This window comes from Corvus moneduloides, chromosome 16 (assembly GCF_009650955.1).
Source record: "Corvus moneduloides isolate bCorMon1 chromosome 16, bCorMon1.pri, whole genome shotgun sequence".
NCBI classification, from domain to species: Eukaryota; Metazoa; Chordata; class Aves; order Passeriformes; family Corvidae; genus Corvus; species Corvus moneduloides.
In genome coordinates this window covers 8,829,557-8,846,547 of record NC_045491.1, presented here as the reverse complement: position 1 = coordinate 8,846,547, position 16,991 = coordinate 8,829,557, and the positions used below count along the sequence as shown (strand labels likewise).

The 16,991-nt window shown below is 47.0% G+C and overlaps 1 protein-coding gene and 1 long non-coding RNA gene across 2 annotated transcripts; one reads left to right on the top strand and one right to left on the bottom strand.

The window, feature by feature from the left end:
* Positions 1 to 1,939: 1,939 nt before the first annotated feature.
* LOC116451761 lies at positions 1,940 to 16,335 on the bottom strand. The gene is made up of 19 exons (XM_032125487.1): positions 16,142 to 16,335; positions 15,601 to 15,730; positions 15,370 to 15,463; positions 13,748 to 13,898; positions 13,029 to 13,191; positions 12,199 to 12,324; positions 11,035 to 11,097; positions 10,073 to 10,195; positions 9,633 to 9,788; positions 8,982 to 9,035; positions 7,822 to 8,039; positions 6,855 to 6,931; positions 6,599 to 6,709; positions 5,795 to 5,881; positions 4,838 to 4,945; positions 4,546 to 4,667; positions 4,262 to 4,384; positions 3,114 to 3,156; positions 1,940 to 2,971 (listed from the first exon to the last, which is right to left on the bottom strand). The coding sequence occupies exons 1-19, from the start codon at positions 16,311 to 16,313 to the stop codon at positions 2,894 to 2,896; spliced, it is 2,199 nt and encodes a 732-aa protein (XP_031981378.1). The 5' UTR covers positions 16,314 to 16,335; the 3' UTR covers positions 1,940 to 2,893.
* Positions 10,114 to 16,533, top strand: LOC116451765. The gene is made up of 3 exons (XR_004243325.1): positions 10,114 to 10,243; positions 10,388 to 10,511; positions 15,720 to 16,533. It is a non-coding gene; the product is annotated as an uncharacterized LOC116451765 (long non-coding RNA).
* The last annotated feature ends 458 nt before the right edge of the window (positions 16,534 to 16,991 follow it).

Below are 16,991 nucleotides of genomic sequence, written 5' to 3'. Positions count from 1 at the left end.
ATTAAAGCCGAGCAGTTCTGGCTGGGAGGGCAGCTGGAAAAGTCCTTGTGATCCCAGGGAGCTGGGCAGGGACTCAATCCCGCGGCTCAGCGCTGTCCCCACCTTATTTAGGGCCAAGGACAGGGAAGGGGGTGCTGGGGGTGCCACCGTCGGGGCAGGGCCCAGGGAGGGGGCTCAGCCTGTGGAGAAGGAGCTCAGGGGGACCCTGTGGCTCTGCACAACTCCCTGACAGGAGCGGGCAGCCGGGGGGGACAAGGGACATGAGGAGAGGGACCGGCCTCAAACTGTGCCAGGGGAGGCCCAGGTTAGAAAAGACCTCAAAGTCCAACCTTTCGTTAACCCCCACCTGGTCACTGCTCCAGAGCCCACATTCCCTCCTGTTCTGAACATTCCAGGGATGGCTCTGCCTTCCTTCCAGCTCTTCCTGTGGAGGAATTTCCCCAATATCCAACCTGAGCCTTCCCTGGCACAGCCTGAGGCCGTTCCCTCTCCTGCTGTCCCTTGTCACCTCCCCCCCGGCTGCCCCCTCCTGTCAGGGAGTTGTGCAGAGCCACAAGGTCCCCCCTGAGCCTCCTTTGCTCCAGGCTGAGCCCCTTTCCCAGCTCCCTCCTGTTTGTGCCATGCCAGGAATGTTCCATCCCCCATTCCAGAGTTTTCACGGAGAGCCAGCCACCAATCACAGCCTCTACCAGCAGATGAAGGTGTTGGGCTGAGGGTGTCAGAGCCCTGCCAGGGCAGGACTCCGTGGAAATGTTTCTTAAATGTGCCAAGAGTGGATGGATTTCTGTTCACTATACTGGCATAAGTGCTGCAATTTGAAGCAATTAATTAGAAACGTGAGCAATTAGTGTTTAAGGACCCTCTCCGTGCTGCAGGGTGTGCACAGACCCAGCACAGGGGACACTGCTCCCCCCAGCCAGGGCAGGCACAGCCCTCCCCTGCAGCTGCTGAGGACATTCCCACTCCTGACTTGAGGAAAATCCCCTAAATTCACCATTTTCTGGTGAAATTCCACTTTTGGTGCAGACACTTCCTCACAGCTCTGCTCTTTCCTGCTTGGCAGCCCCTTGCTGAAGCAGCAGAGCTGTGGTTGCTCCAATATTGGGATGAGGCAGCTCCAGGGGCCCATTTCCTGCTCCAAAGGCCACTTTTCCATTTTTAATGAGCTCTGTTCCTCTCTGCTTTACCTGGAGCAAAGCTCAGCCTCCCTTCAGGATGACTCCAGGCTCAGGGAGATGCTCCCCAGCAGCCCAAAGTGAAGTGCAGAGCTCCAGAAAAGGCTTTTCTCATCCATAAAAGATTAAATCATTATCTATAGGATCCATAGGGCTGCTCTAAGACATTAAAATTCAGCAGGGGATAAATAATGGAGATGTGTTTACTTACAGGAAAGAAGCACTTCCCAGACTTTTCCGTGCCAGGGGAAAGGAATCCAGGCTGGAAGGGGTGACAAAGCACCTCTAGAATGGGGGGATCTGGAGGAGACTCACCCTGGCCCAGTCCAACCCAAAGCAAAAAATCCAAACCTCAAAAGAAAAACCAAACCCCCAAACCAAAACCACAGCACAAAGAGAAATCTCAACCCCACAAAAAATCCTTAAACCAAAAAAACCCCTCCCCCCTAAAACCCCTCAACTTCCTAAAAAACCATCAACACCCCCCAAAACCCCTAAACAAACCCAAAAACCCCAACTCCTCAAAAAAAAAAAAACAAAACAAACCACCCAAAAACCCAACCAAAACCCAATCCCCTAAACAAAAAAAAAAAAAAAAAAACCAATTACAAAAAACCCAACCCCCCCAAAAAACAGGACTTAAAAATCCTCCCAAAAACCAAATAATAAACTCAAAAAAACAAACAAACAAAAAAACCCCAAACAAAATCCAACCCCAGAAATCCCACCCCAAATCAAGCAAACAAGCAAGAAACCACCCAAAGTCCCGATGCAACAATAGAACTTGCACAGTTTTAATTAACAAGGTGTCAAATTTTGATCCAGCTGCATTTTTTTTTTTTTTTTGTACAAAACTTGGGGCTCACAAGAGCTGCCAAAGCCCCCAACCCCCTGGAAATGTGCAAAGTGCAGTTGGTCACATATTAAGGTTTGTTTTCCTGCCTGCCCAGGCAGTGCAGAGAGGGATCCCAGTGGGGCAGACAGCCCAAACCAGGCTCCAAACAGTTCTTTCACCAGCCCAGCTCAGAGTGAACTCAAAATTCCCACCAGAATTAGGATTTGGGAAATGCACAGAGCCACCAGCACCAATCTAAACCTTAAGTTCAGCAGAAAATATAAGCCCAGCCTGAAATCTGGATTATTTACACATAAACTCAGCTCTTCACTGCCCCACGGCCTCCTTCACTGGGGTTGTTTGAAGAAAGTAAAGCTCAGTTTAACCTTTCATGTTTGAAGAAAGTAAAGCTCAGTTTTATCTTTCAGCCTCAAGAGTGGCTCTTGGTTTAGAATTAAACCCAAAATCAAAGGTGTGCCAACAGCACTTGACCCCAAACTGCTGCAGAGGGAGTTTTAAACTCCCTGTTTTCCTGGTTTAAGCTTTTCCCTCTCAGCAGTTGCCTCCTGCAAGGTTTGTGCCCCAACATGAGGAAAAACTCTTTGGTGCTTCCTGCTCCATCCGTGTTTCCCTGCTTTCCTCAGGATCCCCATGGATCAACTTCTGAAAACAACTCCAACCTGCTGCCTCTTCCAACAACTCCTTAATATGTGGAACTGCAAGAAACTCCCCAAAATGGCTCTGTTCCCACTCCAAAGCCAGGAAAGTGAGCTCTTAGTTGATTGTTCCTGGAGGTGACAACCAAAGCAAACCCGAGGAACTCCAGGAACAGACTGCTCGGACAGAAAACAACTGGAAAATATTCCCGAGGGTTTTGTCCGAACTACAGTTTCTCAAAAGCACTGACGAACTTCGAAACTTCGTGGTGAACTGTGGTGCCAAAGGGGAGCTGCCTCAACCCCTGGGAAGAGACAAAACACAATCAGTTCCCTTCAGGAATGGTTTTTTATACAAAATGATGCATTTCCATATCTCATTGATAAGGGATATCCCTGTCATTGATCTGCTTTGCTGTTAACTCCTACAAATACTGGGATACTCACCGAGTCATGGAAAAAGGTGCAGAGCTGCTTAATCCAGGAACATCTGAAACAGAGAGAAATTCCCACTTACTCCCTCTCAGGGACACAGCTGGCCACAGGTGCAGCCACTCCTGGCTTTGCATTACTCAAAAATCTACAAAACCCCAACAATTCTCATGCAGTTCCAAACCAAGGTGGTTTCAGATATAATTAAGATAAAATAATTAAGACAAAAACCAGAAGAAAGAGAATTTCATCACATTCTCTTGGCTCACTGCTGAAAGATAAGAAAGAAATCCAAAAGGGAAAATTCATGGAACTGTAAATTAGTTAAATGCAGCTTAGCTCGTGCACAATGAGTGAGTGAGGATGGCACATCCATCATTTCACGTAGGACAGTAACCAAGAGGGGAATTCTCTGCTGCCATCAGCTCCTAAGTGCCAGAGAAGCAAATTCTCTGCCCCCCAACCACAGAGTCAATTGATTTTACCAACTGTTCTATCAATATATTGAAATCTATCACTCTAAAACTTCCCTGCAGGATGCAGGAGAGCAAGGATCCCACACAGACAGTGCTTTCACTGGTTTATTATCATTTATAATATATATCATTTATAAAAGCACTCAGAGTTCTGAAAAAGTGTAGTTTCCTCACCCACTGAGGCTCTGAGCTGCTGCAGAGCCAAGAGGGCTCTTCTCCCTTTAGGAGCATCAATATATTCCCAAATCTTTCCTCTCTGCTGGGGGTTTGCTCTCACCACCACCTGATTTTTGTTCCAAGTTTAAGACACCTGCACACCCAGAGTGATTGTGCAGAGACACACGAATAAACATTTTGGGCTGCTTTTCTCTAAAGCAAGTTTTATCCAGTGTCACACCCAGGAACTGCTTTGCTCTAAGCCTTAACTCAAGGAATTTTGGCTGTTGGTGGCAACAGAGATATTTAAAATCTCCTCATTTGACGGCTGCCAGGATTGCCAAGAGCTCCCAATGCGTTTTCCGTAACATTAAGCACTGCGAAACTGCAACAGGAATAATTCCATATCTCCCCAAAAACCCATCATATTCCATGTCTTTCCCACTGCTAAGAACAGGGAGGGATAAAAACTCCCCCCCCAGTGGTGCAAGTGCAGGATTTGCAGGTGGCTCTGGGGCAGCCGCCACTCACATGTGCAGGTTCTCGATGATCACGTTGAGGGTGAAGAGCCCCACGGATTGCATCCTCTTGTGTCTGCACGTCAGGAACAGGCACAGGAACTCCCCCACGTACTGGGGGCCCAGGTTCTGCCACCTGAAGGACAAAACCAGCAGCTGTTGGGACAGCTCCACCTGTGCATTCCTGGGATTTGCATCCCTGACTCAGCCCAAGTGCCTGGCTTCCCAGGAGCTCGGGATTAGCCCTCTGCTGGATTTCCGTGGTCAGACAGGCAATGGGAGCAGGGGCTGACTCACACTCGCAGCATCATGGCTTTCTCCTGACTCAAATCCCTCAAAAGCAGGTTGGCAGTGCCACAGAGGATGTGCTCCTCACAGGAAAGTTGGTCCAGCAACAGCCTCAGAGCCCAGAAGTTTTTCTGGGAAGAGACAAAATATGGTCAGTGATTTAACCTCAGTGTCAAGAATGACATAAAAATCGAAGCAAAGCCAAGTTAAACGTGGCTAAAACCTCCAGGATGGTGTCATGGAGATTTTTAATATCATTTCCTTTGATGTCTTAGAACAGGAATCAGTTTCCAGGACTCACCCCAAAAGCCAGAACAATCTCTAAGAAGGAAGTCAGGTGGGGAAGCTCACAATAAAGCATCTGTTGCATTGCTTGCACTGCCAGGATGAGAGAAGCCTCGTGTTCCAGCTACACAAGACACAGCAACAAGGAAAGAAATTCTTTAAAAACCTATTTCCCTTTATTTATCCGCTGCATCCATTAAAACCAGCACTGAGTGATTCCAGTTCGGCCAGAGAGCTTGGAGGCCACACAACAAATCCACAAGAACCGTACCAAGAGTTAAAAATGGGAATGGAACAGGGACTTTGTTTCTGCAGCATTTATTTCTGGTGCTCTCAAAGTGCTCACAGAAACATGAAATCTCACGCAGCAGCAGCAGCAACAGGGAATTAAAGGGGAAAAAAAATCAGCTCAAGAGCAGAAATAGGGAATTAAAGGGGAAAAGATTCAGCTCAGGAGTTACGTATTTGGAGAATAAACTAAAATTTCCTCCAAAGAAGTGAAAAAGAATAAGGCAGCTCCTTAGATGACTGCATTGAATATGGAGTATTTTTCTTGCCACCTTCAAACACGTTCCACATACTTGAAACCCTTAATTGAAAAGAAATTTAGAACTTTTGGGCAGTTCTGAGTTTTGAGACAAGCCCCAAAGGACAGCGTCCTGTTTGAACCAAACCCTGGGAGATATTAAGACACAATCAATTATTTCCAGCCCTGCTCCTTTATAAATCTATAAATTTGGACAGGGATAAAGACTCCTCCTGGATTGAAGATGTCTAGAGCAGAACAGACTCTCAGCTCTCACCTTCAAATCTGCTCCAGAGTTTAGACTGTGCTAATCTTAAAATGATCCTCCTCCCAAAAAATACCTTCCAGGCCCCTCTTAAAAGCTTTTTTTAATGCCCCAACATTTTTCACTGCAGCTGTGTCTTAAATATAGCACAAGGGATAAATTGCCTTGCTGCCATCACTCACCTGAGCAGAGAAAACAGCAGATGGTAAAGAGACATTAACTCCAGCCCTGAGATCCTCCAAAATGCTGGCACTGGCAGCCAGCACACGCTGCAAGGAGACAGGAGGGAGGAGGATGTCAGATCCTCCCCAGACAAACCCCAAACAGGGCCAGAGATGGGGGTTTAAGGTGCTTTTCAGTGATTTTTTTCAGTATTTTTGCAGATGATGGTCCCTGTTCCACATCACACTCAGGGGAAGTTGAGGCTCTCCAGCACCGACCAAACCCTATCGAATAAACTCTTCATTTTTGTAGGGCCAAGATGGTTTGGGTTGGAAAAATCACCCCATGCCACCCCCTGCCATGGGCAGGGACACCTTCCACTATCCCAGGCTGCTCCAAACCCCGTCCAACCTGGCTTTGGACACTTCCAGGGATCCAGGGGCAGCCCCAGCTTCTCTGGGCAACCTGTGCCAGGGCCTCCCCACCCTCCCAGGGAGGAATTCCCCCCCGATATCCCATCTCTCCCTGCCCTCTGGCAGTGGAATCCACTCCTCCTTCTCCAGGCCCTTTATGATCTGATCCATCTCAATAGATCCAGAATCAGTTCCAGGCACTGAGCTGGGAGCAGAACGAACCCACTTCCAGCTGCCTTTAACATTCCTGAATCCCACCAGCCTGCAGAGTTACCCTTGGCACAGCAGCACTGCACGAGGCACTGGAAATTAACTTTGGCATTTGGGAGAAGCAGCCAATTCCCACATCCTGTGGAATCTTGTCTAAACCCAAGCCAAGAGATTCTCCCACCTCCCAGCACTGGTTGGTACCTCTTGGAAGCCAAGTGGGGGCTCTTCCAAGGGTAAGGGAAGGAGGTGCCCCCTCTTTTCCAGCAAATCGCTACTGCCCAAAATCATGATGAAGGAACTCCAACATTTGACCTGGAAAACAACACAACTTTTGTCTTACAAAGTGAAATCTGTTCAGAGGGGTGAACAATTCAGAGAGAAAAGGGGTCTCAGAATAAATCCTTGCACTCTCAAGGAGTGGGAACAGGACAGAAGAGGGAATTTTGGCCTCACTCACATTCCTGTAGAGTGCCTTGCTGCTGTACAGCAGTTTGAGTGCCTGCTTCATTAGCATGCTGTTCTTCAGGGGAGAGCCTGCAGGAGTGGAAATGAAAAGAATCAAACCCAGATCTTCCCTACCCCTCATAACTCCACAGCAGGATCACAGATAGGGTATTAATTTAGTCACAAATCTGTTTCTACAGGAACCTCACAGAGACACCAAGTGTTTACAGCTATTTTACACAGGTTTGTTGGGAGAATAGATAAATCCCAACTACAAAACACAGTTCTGGAAAGCTGCAAAGAACTGGACACAGTCCAGACCGAGCCATCCCAGCAGGTGATCCCAAAGGAAGTGTTTGTTGTGGACATCACACCACACTCGGGGATCTCACACTTCCAAAAATTCTGCCAGTAGGGAACAACTCCCAAATAAATCTTTCATGGCAGAAGACACCCTGAGAGGCAGCAATCCCCAGGACAGATGATGACAATTATCAGAGGCTGAGTTAATGACTCTGATGATGAAACATTTCCCAGCAGGGAGTTTTCTTCTCAAGGTCATGGCTGAGACATAAAGCCAAGTCCCCCACTGACAGCAGCAACGCTGGGAGGGAATGAAGGGCTTTAGATTTTCTTTTAATGCTTTCTCTTACTTTGCTTTCAGCAGAATCTCACAGCTGACAAAATGAGTACTTTGAGTGAATAAATTCATCCTCCAGTACAAAGTCATCCTTCCTGCCTGGTGTTTTCAAGGTTTGGGCTGGAAAGGACCTCAAAGCTCATCCAGTTCCAACCCAACACCTTCCACCATCCCAGGCTGCTCTAAGCCCCACCCAGCCTGGCCTAGGACACCTCCAGGGATCCAGGGGTCTCCCCACCCTCACCCAGTTCCTAGCTGGGCTCAGAATGTCACTCATTTGAGTGCCAATTAAAAGCTGTAATGAAGTTCTCAGTGCAAGGAAGGAAGAAATGACACTTGCCAGCTGTAACCCAGGGCCCTGTCTCCAGCATGTCATTCCCAGAGGGAACACAGCCTGTCCTGAATATCTTGAGGTAAACCTTGAACTGGCAGGGAGTGATCCTGCAGGCAGAGCAGGAGGCCAGGCTGTTCACAGGGAACAGCAGGGAATGGGCAGCATCCAGGAAATTCCCAGTTTTGCACAGGTAGAAGGGGATCATATCCTGAAGGTCTCGTAGCCTGGGAAGAGGAAACGAAGGTTTGGGATTCATTAGGATGAGGTTTTTATAGGATGTATGGATAGATCTGATTGTGCTTGACCACTAAAGAGGGGGGGGAAAAGAGAGGGGGGGAAAAGAGAGGGGGGGAAAAGAGAGGGGGGGAAAATAGAGGGGGGGAAAAGAGAGGGGGGGAAAAGAGAGGGGGGGGGAAAGAGGGGGGGGAAAAGAGAGGGGGGGACAACACATGGGGGGACAAGAGAGGGGGGGGAAAAGAGAGGGGGGGAAAAGAGAGGGGGGGGAAAAGAGAGGGGGGGAAAAGAGAGGGGGGGAAAAGAGAGGGGGGGAAAAGAGAGGGGGGGAAAAGAGAGGGGGGGAAAAGAGAGGGGGGGAAAAGAGAGGGGGGGAAAGAGAGGGGGGGAAAAGAGAGGGGGGAAAAGAGAGGGGGGAAAAGAGAGGGGGGGAAAAGAGAGGGGGGGAAAAGAGAGGGGGGGAAAAGAGAGGGGGGGAAAAGAGAGGGGGGGAAAAGAGAGGGGGGGAAAAGAGAGGGGGGGAAAAGAGAGGGGGGGAAAAGAGAGGGGGGGAAAAGAGAGGGGGGGAAAAGAGAGGGGGGGAAAAGAGAGGGGGGGAAAAGAGAGGGGGGGAAAAGAGAGGGGGGGAAAAGAGAGGGGGGGAAAAGAGAGGGGGGGAAAAGAGAGGGGGGGAAAAGAGAGGGGGGGAAAAGAGAGGGGGGGAAAAGAGAGGGGGGGAAAAGAGAGGGGGGGAAAAGAGAGGGGGGGAAAAGAGAGGGGGGGAAAAGAGAGGGGGGAAAAAGAGAGGGGGGAAAAGAGAGGGGGGAAAAGAGAGAGGGGGGAAAAGAGAGGGGGGAAAAGAGAGGGGGGAAAAGAGAGGGGGGAAAAGAGAGGGGGGAAAAGAGAGGGGGGAAAAGAGAGGGGGGAAAAGAGAGGGGGGAAAAGCCATTTACCTTTGGTTTTCATTGCATTTCACAGCTCTCAGGTACCGAACAACTTCTCTGTATCTGGGGAGAAAAACAGAAGGTGAGAAGGAAGGGGAAGAAAGTGCAAAACTCTGCACAGGTCAAATATTTCCTACAATGAATGAAGCAAAGCAGGAGAGCTTCCCACACAAGAGACATTGCACAGCAGGATACAAACCCAGCTGGCAGCAAGAGACAGCTGGAAATAAATTCCTAGGAGTTATTCCCAGATTATCTCAACTCTGGCAAAATCAAACCAGAGGTTGCCTTTCACTTGAATTCTTTAAGTGGACTGGGTTCTTTTGAATATTGGATTTTCTGGAGCACAGCCCTCTGAAGACCCAGAACACATTTTTCTGGCTGTCTTCTACTTGTCATGAAGAGAAATTGTTTGAAAAGTCAAAATGCAAAACCTGCAGGGTTTATGGAAACACAGAAATGGGCCAACTCCAGCCATCTTTTTTTGGTCCTGAGGCATTCAAATGGCTTTGAGAAACTTCCAAAGGCTCCTGGCCTTGTTTGGGAGATGAAAAAAATATAAAACAATCTTTGTTTTGTGTTTCCCCAAAGTGCAGAGGTTTAGAGCAGCCAAAATACAGGAACTGAATTCCCAAAATGAAAAAGTCAAACCAATCTCACTTCTTTTTGTCCAGCAGCTTCTCCACTCGAGCCTCCACGACAGGGAGTGCTTCCCACAGGTACATTTTCCTTCCTTTCTGTCTCCTCTGCCCAGTTGGGTTCTGGCCTTTTAAAACTGTGGTCAGTAACACGTGGTCCCAGGGCACAACATTCAAGCTGGAAAGACAAAAAGAAAGTCAGTTTTAACTGTTTTGATTGTACATCACTTTATCTCCTTTAAGGATCGTGAAGTTTGATTAATAAAACATTTTGGGGTTTACAGCTCAATTCTGGGGGAAAAAAAACTTTAGGGAGCACAGCTCAGTCACAGCATCAAACAACAAACAGGGAAAGCAGCAAATACTGAAATATTCCTCTAAAATGCTCCCACTTTTATTATCAGGGGAAGAACATTCCACAGGCAACTGGATCCAAATATATTTAGAGGCCCAAGAACTCACCTGTTTGAGAAGGCGTAACAGTGGCAGGGAAGGGAGATGGACTGAAAAAATGCAACAAACTTTTCATAGAGGATTTTTGGAAAGTCACACAACACCAGCATCCTCTGAAGTCGGGTTGTGATTCTGTGATTTGAGAAGAAAAACAATTTAAAAAGAGTCTTTTAAACTGAGGTGAGTTACTAACAAATTTTCTTGTTTAATCATATGGGAAACTACATGAGTTTGGGTTTCTTTTTGTTTGGATCTGTGAATTTCTGCTTTAAGTTTTGTAGTGAATAATGAAATGATTCTTGTGCTGTTATTTTTAAAACCTAGGTTCTGTGGGCTTTAAGCTTTAAAACAAAGATCTCCAAGGAATTTGTACAGGAAACACTTCAAACTGTGCTGGACCTGAGCTCCTGCACCTTCCCTGCTACTGGAACTGTTTCTGTATTAACTGGTAAGTGGAGATAAGGAAGAAGAGTTTACTCTTTAAAACTTTGGGAGGGAAGTAAAGAAACTCTCCCCCTGTTCTTTCCAAGTAAGAAATTATAAAAATCAAGAACAGCACTTTAAAATGAAAGCTGCTGAAGGATTTAGGTTGTATTTGTCATTAGTTCCAGAGAAGGTGAGAATACAGAACTGGGTTTGAAAGAAGTTAATTCTTCACTCATCAGCTTTCTGTGGCAAGTCAATTTGGGGGGAAAGGTGAAGGATAGAGCTAAAATGGGAAGTGAATTAAGCCAAGGGAGCTGGGTGTCCTCATTCTCCAGCCTCTGGAAGAACTTTTCCACGCTCCATCCCAGTGCTGCCAGGCTGCTGCTGTGACCTCTCCCAGCTACTATTTACTCCTTGGTGCAACAACCACAACCTGCTCTGGCCTCCCACAACACCCCATGTGCCCCTGAACACAAGATTTGTCATCTGGAAAAAATTTTAAAGCCAAGCAGAAAGTTTGCAGCCAGCAAAGAAACCAATCTTACCTTTGGAACAGAAATGGGACAGCAATCCTTAGGGAAGCAGTGTGGCCAAGGTTCTGACAGCTCCTAAGACAGGAAAAAACCAGCACTAATTAATGCCTGGCTTCTTTTCCTGCCTTTTCCCCTTCTCTGTACTCAACTGTTGAAGAAAATGTCTTGGAAGCTGGCATGCTGATGAAAATTACTGCAAAGAGTGAAACAAGTGCTAAAGTGCAAAACACAGTGCAAAATTCCCAGTGCTTCCAGCAGGGCTCAACCACTGTCAGTGTAGAAGGAAAGACCTTCCCAGATTACAAATCCAGCCTGCTCCTTGCAATCCTGGGTAATTCCTCAGCAGGAATTGCAGGGGAGCTGCTGCTTCTGGCCTGTCAAACCAATCTAGACATCATTTCTTTCTCTTTTACCAAACCCCCTGAATATAAGCCCCAAAATGTTCAGGTTTTTGCAAAGCAAAGCTCTTTGTGTTGTTGAAAAGCGTTCTTTTGCTGAGCTGCCAAGTGTAACTTTGAAGTTTTAAGTTAGGTTAAATGCTGTTAAGTGTTATTCCTCTTAAATTGTTAAGGTTAACTTTTAAGTTAAGCTTAAGTTAGGTTTGAGTGCTGTTTCTTTGTTGAATTGTTAAGCTTAAGGTGTAAGTTAAGTTACAGTACTGGTAAGTGTGAGTGCTGTTAAGCTTTTAAGGCCCTGTTCCTTTTTATCTCTGCCCTCACTATTCCTTCTCTCACACAGTCCCCACGGTAGTTCTCAGTTCATTTCCCTTTTTGAATGCCTGGATTACGTTTGGTTTTGTTGCTGTTTTCCCTTGTTGTGTGTAAACTGTCCTGAAAGCAGTACAGCGAATATCGCCAACCAACTTTGCTGTTTACTATTAAGTCTGGCTTTTGCTGATCCCCTTGGCAGGGATTTTTAAAGTGATCTCAAACATTCATTGCTGCTTAACTTCTCCCTCTCACATCCAACCTTCAACCTCTTTTCTCCCAAATCCCTCCTGTACCCAATCCCACTTCTCCCTCAGTGTGTTCATCTTCCTCTCACTGTGCTGCAGCCCACGCTGGGGGTTTTACACCGCTCACCCCTAATAAACAAAACCCCAGGACTGTCTCACTAATTCCCCTCCCCTGGAGGAAAAAAGGCAGATCCCCACTCTCTGTGGGCCCGGGTACTTACAGAGCAGGGTCTTTGTGCAGGGCAATCTGTTTAGCTGCTCCCAGGAGCATGACAGCAGCAGCTTTGGGGCTTTCTTGTTCTGCCTGATTTAAAAATCTTGTTACCAGCTCGAAAACATCAGAATACCTGAGAAAGTCAAGTGGCCTGTAAGATCAGGGGTTTGCAGTGATGGACTACCTAAACAAGTAGTAACTGTGGCCATCCTACAGCTTGACAGCAACCAAGAGCCCAGCCCTGCCTTCAAAGGATCTCCAACCCTCTGAGAAGGTGCTTGCACAACCAATACTTTGGGGATTTTAAAGGCTTTTAACACTGAGGTGAAACTCATTCTAAGAAACAAATCAGTAAAAACACAGAATCCCAGAATGGTTTGGGTTGGAAGGAACCTTAAAATCATCCAGTTCCAATCCCAACACCTCCCACTATCCCAGGCTGCTCCAAACCCCATCCAGCCTGGCCTTGGATGCTTCCAGGGATCCAGGGGCAGCCCCAGCTTCTCTGGGCAGCCTGTGCCAGGGCCTCCCCACCCCCTCAAGGAAGGATTCCTTCCCAATATCCCATCCAAACCCACCCCAAAGCCCAGGCTTTAGGTTCACACTTTCCCAGGTTATAACAGTGAGAGATCATCAGGTGTCCTGTACAGCACAGGAGATTTATTTAAAGACACATTTAAGAGGGATTTTAAACTACAGCCAAGTGCAATTTAACATCTTGCTGGCCAAGTAAGTTCTCTCAACTCTATTTCTTCTGTCTCAAGTGCCACAGTTCTGACTGTCATTCATTAAAGAAATCAGAGCTGCCATGACAAACCCAATTCTGTTGTCACTTACGTGTACACGACCTCCATGTTCTGTAAGCTGCAGACATTGCACTGCCCAGGGGGCAGCTTTGACTTGCAGAAGCATTCCTGTCCTGGGAGACGCATCCTTTCTCCTGTTAGGTATTTGTTATATGCTACAGAAAGTTCCTTGATAAATTTTTCTAGAAGATCTCCTAAGAGAAAAGACAAAAAAAAAAAAATTGCATTAAGAGTTTTGCATCTGTTTCTTCAAAGCTAAAAGAAAAAGTTCCCCATGTGAAATTATTTAGCAAATTGTTTGCACTCAATTTTATTTCTCAGGAAAGCTTTGTTGCTGAAAAAGGGAAAATTTAGGTTAGCTATTAGGAAGGAATTGTTCTCTATGAGGGTGGGGAGGCCCTGGCACAGGGTGCCCAGAGAAGCTGGGGCTGCCCCTGGATCCCTGGAAGCATCCAAGGCCAGGCTGGACAGGGCTTGGAGCAGCCTGGGATAGTGGAAGGTGTCCCTGCCCATGGACAGGGATTGAAATGAGATGATCTTCAAGCTCCATTCCATCCCAAACCATTCTGTGATCCTTTCAGAGGGGAAAAAGCAGGAATCTGGACCTGCAAACCCATACCTGGTCCAAGCATGGAAAAAGAAAGCAGGCACAGCAATTTGCTCCTTAAAAATTCCCCAAGGATTGGTGTGGAGCAGCCAAGGTGTTCTCCAGCCCCAGGTCCCCAGGCCAGCCTGGGGCAGAGCACCCACCCCCGTGCCGCAGCTCCGCGTCGAGGTCCAGCAGCTCCAGGTTGAACGTGGCCAGGACCCCGGCCAGGGCAAAGTTTCTCTGGGCCTTCCAGAAGTTGCTTTTGTTGTGGGCATTGCAGTGACACAGGGAAGGGGTTGTCCAGTGCGGGCACTGTGCCATAAAACACAAAAAACAAGCAGAGGTTGTTGCATTTTCATACCCTACCCCTCAGCTTCACTGACTGAGGGGTTACAATTCCTTTCATCCTTCTCCCACCTGAGGAAATATTTTGACAGGCAACAATTTGCTATCATGGCAACCATTAAAAAAACCTCTTATTGATTACCTGTCATTGCTGAGTACTTCAGAGAGACCCTCAGGGCTGGCACCCTCCCCACTGGAAATTGGGAACAGAGCCTTGTCTTTGCATGTTCACCCCAACTTTGCTCACAGCTCAAAGTCTTCTGAAATTCACAGAAGATCCAAGCAAATAAACCACCCACACGTAATTCCCTCTACTCCTAACTCTAGTTAGGACAGTCTAAAAAGCTGACATTTCTCTAATCCATTATAAAAAAAAATACCTGATTTAATAATTTGATTTTATGAAATGCACCGTGTGCCCAAAGCAAACAGGAGATACATTTATTTATATTTTATGGGTACTGCGACAACTGCCCAGATTAAAAATAAACCCCAACAGAACCACACTTTTAGTAGAGTTATGAGGAACTCTTAATCAAGTTTCCTGTATCACTTATTCTCTCAGTGCCCTTAACTCCACCTGTGAGAGTGGGGAGGCCCTGGCACAGATTCCCAGAGAAGCTGTGGCTGCCCCTGGATCCCTGGCAGTGTCCAAGGCCAGGCTGGATGGGGCTTGGAGCAGCCTGGGATAGTGGGAGGTGTAGCAGGACAACCCCCTGCCACAGGAGAGTTTACCTGGTGCTTGTCAGCTGCTGCAATAACCCAGGGCATCTCCCCTCCTCCACACTGAGTTTGCTAATTAAGGAATAACTCAATCAGGACAGCTTGCCTTGTAGGGAGTTATTTCAGCATCATGGGATTGATGCTTTCAGCTGACAATAAACATCTTGCTGTGGAAGCAGGTGTAGAGAAGCTGGAATTTCTGACTGACACACACTCCACTCTACAAACTGCAACAGCTACACCCAACTTTCACAAAGCAGACATCTTCTGCACACTCCCTGAGCGCCTGGGGCCTTCTGCCCAAAGTTGGGACGCTGCTCTGTGGTTCCTCCTTGCAGGGCTGAGGGAAGGACTCTGTGTACACATCTGCTGCTGAGTTACACTGACTCCTGACCTATCCTGTTTCTTTGGTAGCTTTAATACAGCTGCCTTGATACTGTGCACTGCTTTACATAACCTGCTGTAGTTCTTTGCTTCATCCTGTGTAATAAGTAACTGTTTAAAGCCTTTTGTCTGTTTTTTCCTGTCTATTCAATAAATAACTCATTTTATCATAGACCCGACCTGCCATCCCTAAGAACGTGGGAGTGATTTAGGTGCAGTCACCTGAGCGGAGCTGCTGCCAAAATCTGAGCCTAAGGCAGAGCTTGTCTAAAGCTCTCACTTGATCCACATCAGAATTGTTTGTTCCCTGCAAGCTGTGCCCTCCCCTTACCTCAGCAGCCAGTTTGTCACAGATGTAGCAGTAGCACTGGTCACAGATATCCGCATTTTTCCCAAGGGGGGAGCAAGTATCACACTCTGTTCTCCTGCAAGGTTGAAAACCAGAAGGTTATTTAGGAAAATCACAGCCTTATCCAGCTCTACTGCTGCTTCCAGCTAATGACAAAAGGGACTAAATGTGGAAAATGAGACCCCAAATGGAACTGCCCAGCCCTGGACATACTCAAAGGGGTGCGTGGTGCAGTCGTGTCTTGCATGAGGCATCACATTTGCTTGTTTACAGTAGGTAACCACTAAATCCTCTTCCTCATCCACCATTTCTTCTGATTTCTTCTCTTCCAGGCGAGATTCCTCTGCAGTAAAGAGAGCAGGAGGTGTAAACCAGTGTGAAGGTAGCTGAAATTTCCTTAGAAATGACTGATATTTACTTTTTGAACACTTTAAAGCACATGTTTCCTTGGGATTTGACAGAAGAATACGCAGAACTTCCATGAACTATCAAACCAGAGGATATGAGATCAGAAAGGACCCAGCTGACATTGAAAGGCTCAGTCTCAGCTAAATTTGAAGCATTTTAAAACTTCACAGCAGCATCCTTTAAAGTAGTGCCACCAAAGATATGCCTAATAATTGGGAAGTTCCACCTGGTTTTATTCACTTGTGCAGCATACAGGCAGATTTTAAGCACAACTCATAATTAATTCAGTTTACTCCCAAAGTCTTTCAGAGAACTCCAGCAGCAGCAGCAAGGGAACAGCTCTTACCCTGTGGCTCTACAAACAGGACAGAACTCCCTTGGGTGCCCTCCACTTCATCTTCATCATCACTGATCAGGATTATGTTCTGCTCTTCCTCCTCCTTTTCCGATGGCCACATGGCCACTAAATTCCAAACTGGAACTACTTGGCAGCAAGCAGGGTAACAGAGACTGTCCATTCACACTTTTAATGTGCTTTCCTCAACAAGGGAAGAAAAAGACTCATCCAAGACCCAAATTCTTTGTCTCTGTTGGGTAAACTGAACTACAGACAGAGATGTTCCATCCTCAGTGCACTCAGCAGCTCAAAACCCACTGAAGCTTCCATCCAGAGCTGAGAGAACCCTAAAAACAAGGAGAGGGGGAGAAAAAAAAAAAAAGAAGAAAAAATCCTTAAAATATGAGATGTGCTGTTCTTCTGGTGGGTTTGGTGAAACTGGCAGTGGAATAAGGACAAAGGGAATGAGCTCCCACTGACACGGGAGGGTTAATGGGATATTGGGACAAATCCTTCCCTGTGAGGGCAGAGAGGCCCTGGCACAGGTTCCCAGAACTGCTGTGGCTGCTCCTGGATCCCTGGAAATGTCCAAGGCCAGGTTGGATAGGGCTTGGAGCAACCTAGGATGGTGAAAGGTGTCCCTGTCCACGACACTGCATTGTTGGAAATGATACAACTTTCAGTTTGGGACCAATGAACGGGAATCGCTTTGGGTTTTGTCTGTATATATCTGCAGAAAGTCTAATAAAAAGCCATCGTACATGGAATATGATTCCGTGGCATATCCTGGCCAGAATAAAGTAATGCCTGATTTTCTATCACTACAAACAGTGCTAGAGGCTTTTTTTTTCCCCTTCCC

What these genes read in the sequence shown, in the direction of transcription:
- LOC116451761 (XM_032125487.1), bottom strand. Translation starts at nt 16,313, where the DNA reads ATGGACAGTCTCTGTTACCCTGCTTGCTGCCAAGTAGTTCCAGTTTGG. An exon ending in TGTTACGCCTTCTCAAACAG is followed by an intron (nt 9,789 to 10,072) that starts GTGAGTTCTTGG and finishes TTGTCTTTCCAG; the next exon opens with CTTGAATGTTGTGCCCTGGG. An exon ending in GCACCTTTTTCCATGACTCG is followed by an intron (nt 2,972 to 3,113) that starts GTGAGTATCCCA and finishes GTCTCTTCCCAG; the next exon opens with GGGTTGAGGCAGCTCCCCTT.